At 41.9% G+C, this 13,823-nt stretch overlaps 1 protein-coding gene across 5 annotated transcripts in view; it reads left to right on the forward strand.

Moving 5' to 3' along the window:
• The window catches only part of SLC4A7 (solute carrier family 4 member 7), a 363,361-nt gene that overhangs the window by 298,190 nt on the left and 51,348 nt on the right, over positions 1-13,823 (forward strand). For all 5 annotated transcript variants that reach the window (XM_033930147.1, XM_033930146.1, XM_033930149.1 and 2 more), the window contains 3 exons: positions 6,296-6,409; positions 10,958-11,119; positions 11,624-11,875. In XM_033930147.1, the coding sequence (XP_033786038.1) occupies positions 6,296-6,409; positions 10,958-11,119; positions 11,624-11,875 (528 nt within the window). The remainder of the gene's footprint in view (positions 1-6,295; positions 6,410-10,957; positions 11,120-11,623; positions 11,876-13,823) is intronic.

Genomic DNA, 13,823 nt, shown 5'->3' on the forward strand with positions numbered 1-13,823 from the left:
ATGAGTGTGTCTATCAGCTAATCACTACTAACAGACCAAACCACACAAATACCAAATGTCAATTGAGGAGTAGGGACGCTCTCAGTGTGAGGTTATTAGCGACGGGAGAACAAACTCCAGCGCTTCCACTACAAAGACGGAGGTAAATCACCCCGCCTGCACACCATCATCGGGCGTCCCTAGTGTGCAAAATCAACTGTGCAGAATTAATAACAATAAATAAGTCACAAACAGTGAACTAGTGAGAGAGTGAATCACACTGAAAACCCACTCATAGAGTCCTCCCCAGCCTAATCCCCAAGATACAAAATGAAACCACAGCCAACTTAGCTTTTAAAGCGAGCCAAATGAAGTCAATGAGAATTGCAGGAGACCAGAATAGTCATTGGATCAACCGGTTTCGGGTGAAACCCTTCATCAGGATCTTAAGGCTGGAGCAGAACCGGCTGGGAGGGAAGCAGGAGAGCCCGCAGAGGCAACTGACCGGGCTTAAAAGCAGATCCAAAATGACATCAGACACTTTCAACCAATCAGAAACAAAAAAGAAGAAAAAACAAGGAGGAGTCACCAAAAGATCAAACAATAGTATTCCACTCCACACATTCATTGAGGCCCCCCGGAATGACCGTGCCAAGCTTAAAAATCCAATGTTGTTCTCTCAATTGAAGTTGTGTCATTCTGTCTCCTCTGTAGGTATCAGGAATCTGTTCCAGCACCATCCATGTTAAGTGTTGGAACTCATGGCCCAATTGTAAACAATGGGAGACCATAGGAGCCGACTCGACAGCCTGGTGAAGTCTACTCTTGTGTTCCGTCAACCTGGTTTTGATCATTCTGCATGTGCGACCTACGTAGGATAACCCACAGGGGCAATTGATGACATACACAACCCCCCGTGATTCACAAGTGGTGTGACTCCTTAACTGAAATTCCCTGTGGGTATGAGGATCATGCCAACAAGACGCAGTGATAGTATTTGCACACATGGAACAACACCCACAAGGTAGATGAGAGCCAGGACTGCTCTTAGTGACACGAGTAGACAACAAATTTTTTAGATTCCTGGGGTGCGAGAATGCAATGAGGGGGGTTGCTGAAAGATAGAGTGGAAACTCAAAACCTGCCAATGTTGTCTGATGAGGGCAGCCATTTGTTGAGCCCGAGGGGAATATGTGACCACACATACTTGACGTTCTGGATCAGAACGCTGAACATGATGAAGCAATAGTTCAGGATTAGCATGCCGGGCACGTAAATAAGCCCGTCTGATAGTCCACTCCGGGTATCCTCTTTCCAAAAAACGTTGAGATAAATCTCTGGCCTGGATTTTGAATTCAGCCAGAGAAGAACAAATTCGGCGAATTCTCAAAAATTGACCGACCGGAATAGCCTGTTTAAGTCTGAAAGGATGACAACTAGTAAAATGTAAATAGGTATTCCGGTCGGTCACTTTTCTAAACACAGACGTTATCAACTTTCCCGCACTCTTAGTCACCACCGTATCCAAATAAGTCACTGAAATAGCACTTGTAGTGGCAATGAACTTCAAATGAGTATCCACTGAATTAAGCCAATCCAAAAACACATGAAAACGAGCCAAGGAATCCGTCCATATTAAAAACACATCATCGATGAAGCGAAACCACACCGAGATGACAGACATCCAAGTGGACTGGTAAAGGAAACACTCCTCAAAATTAGACACATACAGATTAGCAACACTAGGAGCCATGGCGGTACCCATCGCTACCCCATGCGTCTGTAAATAAAATTCTCCTTGATCTTCAAAAAAATTCCGTTGCAGAACAAAAGAGGATAAAGTCTGCAAAAAAGAAGCAGGGATTCTGTTATCAATAGGCAAAGCAGACAAATTATTTTCCACTATCTTTAACGCTTCTGCCTGAGGGATGTTGCTGTAAAGTGCTTCAAGATCCATGACTATCAAATAATCAGTGGACTGGACTTCAAGTGCTCTGATACTTTTTAAGAAATGGGTGGTATCCCAAATGAACGATTTGGCTTTGACCACCTGAGGTTTGAGAAAGTGGTCTACCATCTTGGACAACGGCTCTAGGACAGTCCCACGCAAAGACACAATGGGTCTGCCCGGAGGGTTGTGCAAAGACTTGTGTATCTTGGGGACAGTATAAAATTGAGGAGTGCGAGTAGGGGTCTGGGTGAGAAACTTCGCCTCAGTTTTGGTAATCATGTTTTTTTCAAGAGCAGTTTGGACCACCTTAGCAATATCAGCTTGTAGGACGAGGGAGGGGTCAGACTCAAGCCTTCTGTACCATGCCGTGTTGGTAATATGGGCCTGTACTTGAGCTAGGTACTGAGTAGTAGATTGGACAACAATGGCCCCTCCCTTGTCAGCGGGTTTGATGTCCAGGGTAGGATCAGTTCTCAGTGCTTGAAGCGCCTGGTACTGAACCCGGGTTAAATTGGTATACCTCTGAGGGTTTCCACCAGCTGCCATACGATTGACCTCCCTGAACATCAAATCCCTAAACACTCTGATATGGGGGTCTATATTCCCTGGTGGAACCCAATGAGACTTTGCGCGGAACAGAGAACCATCGGTGGTATTGATTTTATCCGAAAAAAACAATTTTATTTGGAGATTCCTCACAAACCGAGCAATGTCTCTATGTGCAGTGAATGAATCAAAATTAGTGGTGGGAACAAAAGTAAGACCCTTATTTAATACTTGAATTTGTGTCAAAGAAAGATCAGAACCAGAAATGTTGATAACAGCGGAACCTTCATTAATAAAGCTGATATTGGTAACAGCAGGAGAGGGCGCGGTTAAACCTGCTGCCCTCCTCTCGAAGCCTGGAGCCGTGTGACCGGTTGATTTGACCCTACACTGGTGTTTGTGTCCGTACCCCTGATTTCGGTCGGATAGACCCCGACGACCCCTGCCACGTCTTCAGCCCGCTCTGTTGCCCCGCCCCAAAAAACGCGAAGCACTAGAGCGTGCACCCGACGCGCCGGAATCGCTCGAGGAAGAGCTATCCTCAGTGTTTAAGGTATTAGATGAACCCACCTGACTAGAGTCCACCGTGGACATCCATTTGTAAACCTGTCCATTAGCATAGTCGTTGGCATCCCTATGAAATTTTTTTATCTTACCCGCTTTGATTTTAATACGATATTGCTCTAAAGAAGCCTGGATCTCAGGTAAACTCTGGGTAAACAAAGGTGTCATAATGGAATCAGTGGTTAACTTGCTGTGTAAAACCTCTGCCTGTTGGGTCACTTCCTGAGACGCTTCCCGAATTGTGTCCACCAATAAGACCATCGGGTCCAGTGAACACTTATTCAGGATCACCGCCCACTTATGTAGGAATGTCTCCTTGTTAGTAAACATGCCAGGAGGCTTGTAAACTCTTAAACCTCGAGGGATGTAATGATTCTTAATGTATTCAACAAGGGACATACTATGTAATTCCAGTTTTATAAGCTGCAGGCTACACCAATTGTTTTTAGCCGTAACAAACTCAGAAGAGTCTGCGCTGTTATCACCATCTTCAAATAAAGAATTCAAAGCTATCAGACGGGCTTATTTACGTGCCCGGCATGCTAATCCTGAACTATTGCTTCATCATGTTCAGCGTTCTGATCCAGAACGTCAGGTATGTGTGGTCACATATTTCCCTCGGGCTCAACAAATGGCTGCCCTCATCAGACAACATTGGCAGGTTTTGAGTTTCCACTCTATCTTTCAGGAACCCCCCCCTCATTGCATTCTCGCGCCCCAGGAATCTAAAAAATTTGTTGTCTACTCGTGTCACTAAGAGCAGTCCTGGCTCTCATCTACCTTGTGGGCGTTGTTCCATGTGTGCAAATACTATCGCTGCGTCTTGTTGGCATGATCCTCATACCCACAGGGAATTTCAGTTAAGGAGTCACACCACTTGTGAATCACGGGGGGTTGTGTATGTCATCAATTGCCCCTGTGGGTTATCCTACGTAGGTCGCACATGCAGAATGATCAAAACCAGGTTGACGGAACACAAGAGTAGACTTCACCAGGCTGTCGAGTCGGCTCCTATGGTCTCCCATTGTTTACAATTGGGCCATGAGTTCCAACACTTAACATGGATGGTGCTGGAACAGATTCCTGATACCTACAGAGGAGACAGAACGACACAACTTCAATTGAGAGAACAACATTGGATTTTTAAGCTTGGCACGGTCATTCCGGGGGGCCTCAATGAATGTGTGGAGTGGAATACTATTGTTTGATCTTTTGGTGACTCCTCCTTGTTTTTTCTTCTTTTTTGTTTCTGATTGGTTGAAAGTGTCTGATGTCATTTTGGATCTGCTTTTAAGCCCGGTCAGTTGCCTCTGCGGGCTCTCCTGCTTCCCTCCCAGCCGGTTCTGCTCCAGCCTTAAAATCCTGATGAAGGGTTTCACCCGAAACCGGTTGATCCAATGACTATTCTGGTCTCCTGCAATTCTCATTGACTTCATTTGGCTCGCTTTAAAAGCTAAGTTGGCTGTGGTTTCATTTTGTATCTTGGGGATTAGGCTGGGGAGGACTCTATGAGTGGGTTTTCAGTGTGATTCACTCTCTCACTAGTTCACTGTTTGTGACTTATTTATTGTTATTAATTCTGCACAGTTGATTTTGCACACTAGGGACGCCCGATGATGGTGTGCAGGCGGGGTGATTCACCTCCGTCTTTGTAGTGGAAGCGCTGGAGTTTGTTCTCCCGTCGCTAATAACCTCACACTGAGAGCGTCCCTACTCCTCAATTGACATTTGGTATTTGTGTGGTTTGGTCTGTTAGTAGTGATTAGCTGATAGACACACTCATAGAGTCCTTACTGACATCTTTTGCCTTCTTTTTTGTATCGTAATAATACCTGAGGCCTTTTTCTTCCATTGTGTTAGTGCTCTTTAGCTTGTAAGTGGAGTATTTCTATTTATTTATTTATACCTAAATTCAATGGCACATAGTTTGAAGATAGGCATATTCATCGGTGGAACATGACTGAGGTGCACAGTTACGCTCATAAATTATACAATACTATGACCTTTATTTTGGTAATCTAGCCTTGAGTATTTACACCAGCTCTGAGGTTGGTGTAAGTAGTGACATATGTATTTGAAAGTTAGTATTTATAAAGGAAAGTAGGTGCCAGTCAGGTGCTTTCTTCGCACCTAAAAATAGGCACACCTTTTATAGAATTGCCCTCCCAGTTAATGATATTCAGCTGCTCTCCATATAGTTAAGCAGCTTAACTAGGCCAGTTTAAACCACTTAACTGAATGAATTGTGGCTGAATATTACTACTGTCGTTCTTATTCTGTAATCGTAGTGTCTAAATGTAAGCTCCATTTACATGCTAAGATTAGAGTACTACCTCCTTTCGGAACACTTGTGGATAATATGAAGATAAGTTTCTACCGTTATTGATGATTGTTTGGGGTAGAAACTTTCTCTTGTACTGAACTAAGGGTTTAAGTGAGTTGATATTTAAACACTTTTGATTTTTGTACTTTTAAGTTTGCACAGAGCATGTTTGAATTTAAATTATTGTTTATATACAGGATGATAATATATGATGTTTGTGGATAAACCCTGCAGTGCGCTCTAGGGTGCACAACGACTGTGGATATATTCAGGTGAACTCCTGAATCATTGAAAGGAGGTTCTCATGAACTGATTAATCACCCTGTGTTAAGTGGTAGTGACTGCAATCTTAGATGCAGGACTGCGTATGTTAAAGTAGAGAACGAGGAGTTGGTCTTTTTGGAATATCATATTATAGAATGCTGTCATCTATGCACTACAGTGCTACAATTAGTTATGCATGTTTACACCTGTTATTGACAGGGCATAGGTGGATGTGTGTAAATATAGGAACAAAAACTTATTCTAGAATTCTATAAGGGAATCTGGGCACCCAGATGTCATATTAGAATTCACAATCAGCATGCTACATTTTGGTGCCTAAATTTTGATAAACTTTATACATATAGGGGAAAATCTATAGTTGCTGGTGGCAAATGCTGTCTACAAATATTCAGTGCTGCCCCCTATCTATATAGGGTGGCACTGAATGCCCATATTTTTTTTGTTTTGGGTTGTTTTTTCATGCTGCATCTGGCATTTTTTTTAAATAAAAAAATTAGACTATTTACCTGTTTATATATTTTTTTAAAACCCCAAAACATAGCAGACCAAACAGCTTGCCCAAGGTAGAAATTATTGTACTATTACTCTTCACAATATGATCGTCTGACTACATTTTGTTAATATTTTTTTTATGGGTTTGCGTCTAGGTGCGATCTACAATCAGTGACTTTGCTATATTTTTAACCATTGTCACAATGGTTGTCATAGATTACCTTGTAGGAGTTCCTTCTCCTAAACTTCAGGTTCCTGAGAAGTTTGAGGTAAGACTCAAGGAAAATGACTTGGGGCCTGATTCTCTAAAAGTGCGTCCCGATTTTAGGCAGCTGTAGGCGTCCTACAGCTGTCTAATCAGCCAATCGGGATGCACGTTTAAAAAAAAAAAATGTTCCCCAGGCAGGCCTGAAGGCGCCTCCGGGAGCCTAGGGAGACCCGCAAGATGCCTAAGCTCGTCTAAGGGCCTTAGGCGGGCCTTAGGCTGAACCTAGGCGGCCCTACGCGTCTCCCTAGTAGATGAGAAGCTTAAAATGTAGGCCAGCAAAATGCTGGTCTACATTGTAAGTAGACGTGGCCGCTATACTTATCGCGGCAAGGGATCTCTCTGCCGCTATAAGTATAGCGGGCCGCAGCCTGACCGATCGCTGGAAGGAGGGTGCCCAATCCCTCCTGCCCAAAGACGCACCCTCCCGACACTACCGACCGCCCCCCCCCCCGACACTACCGACCGCCCCCCCCCCGACATTACCGATCTCCCCCCCCCCCCGACAATATCGGTCGCTGGCAGGAGGGTGCCCAATCCCTCCTGCCCGAAGACGCACCCCCTCCCGGCGCTAACAACCCCCACTCCACCAAACCTGTTCTTACAGATGGGTCTTGCACATCGAGCAAGCAGGCACGCCTCGTCGAAATGAGGCGGGCCCGCCCCTTCCCGGCCCATCTCGCCGAAGCCTAAGGCCTGATTGGTCCAGGCTTCTAGAGCCTGGGCCAATCAGGCCTTAGGCTTTGTCGGGATGGGCCAGGAAGGGGCGGGCACGCCTCATTTCGACGAGGCGTGCCTGCTTGCTCGACGTGCAAGACCCATCTGTAAGAACAGGTTTGGTGGAGTGGGGGTTGTTAGCGCCGGGGGGGGGTGTGCGTCTTCGGGCAGGAGGGATTGGGCACTCTCCTGCCAGCGATCGGTCAGGGGGCCACAGCCCGCTATACTTATAGCGGCAGAGAGATCCCTTGCCGCGATAAGTGTAGCGGGCCGTGTCTAATCTAACCCGATTCTCTAACCCGCGTCTGTAACATGGACACCGGGTTACAGAATTGGGGTTTAGTTTAGGCCGATTCTGAATAGGACGCCTCTCCTGGGCGTCCTATACAGAATCAGGGCCTAGGTGTCTTGCGGGCCTCGCCTTCAATATAGGCGACCTGCCTGGGGAGCATTTTTTTTTTTTTTAAAAACATGCATCCCGATTGGCTGCTTAGACAGCTGTAGGACGCCTACAGCTGCCTAAATTCGGGACGCACTTTTAGAAAATCAGGCCCTTGATGTTTAAACACATGAAGAAAGGTACTGCAATCACTTATGTTGTATAAGTGAATCTATAGTTGATGATTTTGCCAATAAGTATTACAGTTGAGGAAAAAAGTAATCTGGAACTAAGAAGAATGATTAAAGTCTTCAAGATCCTCAAATAATTGGTGACTTGGTTTTGACCTTTTTGGTTTGAGTAAGATTAGGAGGTATGCATTGAAGGGAGGAAGAATAGTGCTCTGCACCTACAAGTGCATTCATTCTGCAGCTCCTTGGTATCTTCTCACCCTTTACCCCTCCTCAGAAACTCCATTCATCTGGTAAGTCGTTCTTATCTGTACTCTTCTCTACAGCTAACTCTAGACTCTGTTTATCTTTCAGTACCAAATACCTGGAATAGACTTGTTAAGTCGATACATCATGCTACATCCTTGGCCCTACTCGAAACTAGCCATTTTTTGAGGGTGGTTTTATCTCTTAACTGCCATTCACCTGTTCAGTACCCATGTTTGTTTTAATCATTCTCAGAATAAATAACCATTTATTTGTCTTATGTGTCTTGAATAGATTGTAAGCTCAATTGAGCAAGGACTGTCTCATACTTGTTTTGCATACAGTGCTGCGTATGTCCAGTAGTGCTATAGAAATTTGAAGTACTACAGTAGAAAGGAAGTAGAGGAGAGATACGGACCACATGTATATGGGGAGGAGTGACTTGATAGGACTAACAGTGGGGGCAGTCCTGGATTTCTTTCACATCACTCCACAGAGCATACACTTTTAGGCCTCTTAAATCATGTAAGACTAATTCTTGATAGTGGTCATGATGTAGTTCTTTCTCTCTTGACACGTCTGCTTTTGATCTGGTAGATCACAATGTTCGTCTTAATCGCTTGAATGACATGCAAGTTAAAGGGTCTACTTTTCATTTGTTTCCATCATATTTATCCAACTGTATATAAACTGTTCATTATTCTAGTACATTTTCTAGTTCCTCAAGGTTCTATTTTGGGACCTATATTCAATATATATCTCGCTCCTTTGAATCTTCTTCAGTCTCTTAGTTTCTGCTAAACTGGATAGAGTTGCTGATTGGCTGTCATCTAACAAACTAAAAATTAACTCTCAGAAAGCCACTGTAATGCTCTTCTCCTCAAGCTCTCCATTCTTAAATCCATCTAAATTTTGCATGAAAGGTGTCTCTACCATTCAATTTACAACTATTACCAAGATTTGGGGAGTTAATTGATAATACCTTATCCTTTCATGCTTGTATCTCGAAGATAGTTTCCTCTTCTTTTTTGCTCTCCATCAAATTTGTTCTATTCAATTGGGTTTTTTATTTTCATTTGTATTCTCTTCGTATTTTTATTCATTCTTTAGTTCTTTCTAAACTTGATTATTGTAATTCTATTCTTATCGGTCTTCCTATTTATCAGCTAAATTTGTTACAATTAGTGCAAAATACCGCAATTAGATTGCTTTATCGCCACTCTAAATATTACCATGTTACCCCTCTCTTTAAAACTGAACATATTCTTCCTATTTCATATCGCATTCCTTTTGAATATATCATCTTATCCTTTCAGATTCTGTCTAGTGGACTACCATTGTTTCTATTTAGTTACTTGATTCGATATTCTCCACAAAAAAATTTTTGTTCATCACATCAACATTTGCTGTCTGTTCCTTTCAGGCAGCTATGTCTCAATGTCCACAGAAATTCTTCTTTCTCAGACATGGCTCCTACTCTCTGGAATTTGCTCCCCCTCTATCTTCGCACTGAAAAATCATTTCCAACATTTAAACCCCAGTTAAAAACGCTCTACTTCTCGCAGGCATTTTCCTTACAATCTTTAGTGTTAGGTTTTTTTATTTTGGGCTTTTTTTTGGGGGGGTAGGGGGTCATTTTATATTACCTTTTGTTTTTTCCCTTCATATCCTTTTTTCCTACTGTTCATTCCTCTTGTTTCCAGTTGTATTTGTTGTTGTTGATTATTATAATTCTGTTCTTGTTGTTTGTCTTAATGCCCCCCCCCCTCCGCTTAGATTTTAACCTTGGTTTTATATTGGTAGTATATCAAATAAATTGAACTTTAACTGACGGGCTTGTTCATTGTTAGCTATGCCCCTGGCTCCATAGTTCTATGGCCAATCAGGGACTTCCTTAGACTCCTCCCTAAGGAAGTCCCTGATTGGCTGAGACACCCCAGGCCATTCCCAAGGGAGAAGCCCGAGGCACCTCGGCCAATCAGGCTTTAGGCCCCTCCCCGTTCATCAGATGATGCTTCGGGATGTGGCCTAAGGCCGTCATTGCTGCGCAGGAGGCTGGAGGAGCAGGAGGGACCAAGCACCCTTCCTGCTCCCAATAATTTTAAAGGTATGGGGAGGGAGTGGGCCAGGCCAGGCTGGCCAGCCTAGCTTAAGCTAAAGGGAGGGAGGTGGGCTGGGCCGGGCCCTTACAGGATGGGTTTGAGATGGTAGGAGGGAGTTGGCATCCCTCCTGCCTTTTGTGGGGCATCAGCGCGGGAGGACATTGCCGGGGGGGGCATCAATGCGGGGGTAGGGGTGGGTTAAAACCACAGGCAGGCAATGCATTTTACAGAATACCCAAACCTCAAAAGGGTTATGGAAACAAAAGGAGTCTTTTGGACCAAGAAGAGTGTTGTCTACAAGTTAGCCGAGTGACAGATAAATAATTTCAATTAAATGAAAGGGCGAGCAGTACTATTACAGGTGCCAGTCCCGTTCAAGGAATTAGCAGAATAGAGTAAAGTATGACAAGTTTTTAAATTGTTAAACCAGACTGCCTAAGTGTGTCCCGAGGGCTGGTAGAAAACTCCTGCCCCTGGGATCTTCACTCCTAGTTCTTCAGGGTCCCTGGTGAACCAGGTTTTCAGGCTATCCCTAATAACCATGTGCTAGAGATTTGTATACAATGGAGGTAGTAAGCATGCAAATTTCCAGGTATATTGATTAGGGGTATTCTGAATATCTGATCTGTTGTCAGCCATTGTGGACTGAGTATAAAGACCAAGGCTGTAGGTAATGAAACTGAGAACAGCCATGCATCCTTGCACTTATATACTGAATAGCAGTTTTGAGAGACTTGAAAATCCAAGAGATACCAAATTCCAGTGAGAAAATAAGTACAGTTGGCTTTGAAGCTGCGCTAGTACACATTCTGCATTAACTGTGTTTGCAACATTTGAATTTATGTTCCACTTGAATAAGCCACTTTCTTTTGATGGCCATCTTATTTTGTATGATTTTTTTTTTCTTTGTTTTTCAGCCTACAAGTAAGAATCGGGGATGGATCATGGATCCTCTTGGATCTAATCCTTGGTGGACATTACTTGCAGCTGCTGTTCCATCCCTGCTTTGTACTATTCTTATTTTCATGGATCAGCAAATCACTGCAGTAATTATAAACCGCAAAGAGCATAAGTTGAAGGTTAGTTTGCATATAGCTTTTCCCCTCATTTTAAGCCTTTGAATCCAAATGAGTTTTCATCTTCTCTTCCAGTTGATATAGAAAAGCTCTTTAAAATCATTAAACTGGACTTCTGCTCTTGACCTTGTTAGTCTTTTTCTCTGCTTGCTAAAAGTGACTGTTAAGGAATGTACTGGCCTCTGTCCATGGAAACACAGAAGAATGTGAATTAAAATTACTATAGGAAGATGTTTGTGCTGTTGTAATTGCATAGATTTGTAAGTCTGTTATCTTTACCTACCACCACATTATTCCTTGTCTGATTTATATTGTATTTGTTGCTCTCCTCTCAAAATTCCTGATTAATAACCAGCGACGCACTGTTCTATTTTTTCGGCTTTGCATAACTGTTATGAATGATTAAGCTGCATGCTAGTTATACAGCTGTAATATTAGGATGGTATATATGCTGCAAGTTATTTAGCAGAAAGAAAATCAAGCCTCTCTCTTTGTTTGACTTTCTAGAAAGGCTGTGGTTACCATCTTGATCTGCTTATAGTTGCTGTGATGCTGGGCATCTGCTCCATCATGGGACTACCCTGGTTTGTTGCAGCTACTGTTCTTTCCATAAGTCACGTGAACAGCTTAAAACTGGAATCGGAATGTTCTGCCCCAGGAGAGCAACCCAAGTTTTTAGGAATTCGGGAACAGCGAATAACGGGTTTACTGATATTTGTCCTTATGGGGCTGTCTGTATTTATGACCTCTGTTTTAAAGGTAAAGTATTTGATTGATTGTTGCATGACTTGAAGTTAAACATTAATAAAACAGAGGTAATGGTGGTGAAAGGTCAAAGAGACAACGTTGAGATAGAGAATGTGGTTGTGATGGGGGAGAAATAGCCAGTGAAAAAGGAGATGACCATCTTGCGAGTGTGCTTGGAAACGATTAGGGTAGGTTATATGCAAATGCAGCTACTTTATAGACTTGAAACCATTATTACCAGCATCTGATTTTCGTAGTGTTGTCCAAGCTTTGATACTGAGTAGGGTAGATTATTGTAACTCACTGTATCTGGGAATTGCTAAAAGGAAATTGAAGGCACTGCAGATGCTGATCAATTCGGCCACTAGATTGATTACGGGGATTCCTAGGAGCTCACATATTTGAAAAAGTTACACTGGCTTGCCTATTCAGCAAAGAGTACATTTTAAGATCATTGCAATCATCCATCAGATACCATATTGCTCCAAGGGTACTAAAAGAATTGTTTGAAATTTACCAACCTAGAAGAAATCTAAGGTCTGAAAACATTATGAAATTGAGTTTAGAGGGGAGGATGCCTATTCATGTTAGAATTAGAGCATTAATGATGTTGATGGCAGGTGTCAAACTTTGGAATGCTCTACCAGGCATACTGTGGTTGAAAATGCAGCTCTTTGTTAATGCTTTTTTAGGAAATGTTGGTACTTTTTTTCTTCCTGTAAGATATAGTGCCAACAAATATCTAGGTTTTAACTTTTTACAGTTTTATTGTTGAATGTTTTATTGATATGATTGTCTATTGTTTGTTCATATCTATGCGACTAAAGGGCGATCAGTATATTATGTGTGTAACCAATATGTTAACCACATAGTTTTATGCGGTATATAAATTTTTTAATAAATAAATAACATGTGCAAACTATGAGCAAAGAAATAGATGAATCAAAACCCTTGGATGTAGTAATTTATTAATCCTTCTTACTGGGAATCTAATTGTAATAATACAGTATTTGTAGGAAGAGTTAAGAAAAGTAGCCAGAGAAGCTACACAGCTTTTGAACCATATTATGGTGCTCATTCAACTGTTTTTTGAGTTTTCTAATATAGAAATTACTAAAAGGATTTTGCCATTGATTTCAGAAAGGTTAAAAATATAGGCAAAAATTTTCTCCATGAATTATCAGTGTAGTGGAAAGGAATAGCCTAATGGTTAGAGCAGCAAGCTGAGAATTGAGGGAGAATCAGGAGTAAGACCTTCTCTGAATCAGAGAATCTTGGTTCAAGTGGCAGTGCATCTTTTGGTGATCTTGGGCAAATCATTTAACCATCCATTGCCTGAAGTACAAACACAGATTGTGAGCTTTCTAGGACCAAAAAAAAATGCCTATAGATAGCATTTGGTTTGCTGGTGATTTATGAAAAAATTAAAAAATAATTACAGAAAATTTATTCCATGATATTCTAAAATACAAAATCTAAATTGCCAAATCATTTTTTAACAGGTTGGCATATTGATTTCATCCTTTTGTTTTGTTGTTTCATGATGGTCTATGATTAGGTTGGCTATGTTTTGTTTTCAATAATAATAAAAAGTTAGATTCTGTGACACTTAGCAGTTTACAGGATTCTATAAAACATGCTCAAATGCATATGATAAATTTCCTAAGAAATTTTCTTTTCCTCTGATCATGTGTGTGATTGCTCATAACTTTTTTTTGGCAGAGCATTACCTTTAACTTCAATCTTTTGTGTATCAATCTTTTTAAAAATCTGTCCTTTTAATAAATTTGTTCAATTTATTGGATCTTCATAGGAATGCTTTTTGGCAAACTGTAACTTATTGGTCCATATAGATTCATTTCTAATCTTTCTAGCCCTCTGTAGGTTGGAAAGAAATTATACACAAGGAGTTGAAAATGTCTGTGTTAGGCTGCAAAATAATGCTTCATAATTTTCAAGA

The sequence above is a fragment of the Geotrypetes seraphini genome, chromosome 2, assembly GCF_902459505.1.
Source record: "Geotrypetes seraphini chromosome 2, aGeoSer1.1, whole genome shotgun sequence".
Taxonomy (NCBI): domain Eukaryota; kingdom Metazoa; phylum Chordata; class Amphibia; order Gymnophiona; family Dermophiidae; genus Geotrypetes; species Geotrypetes seraphini.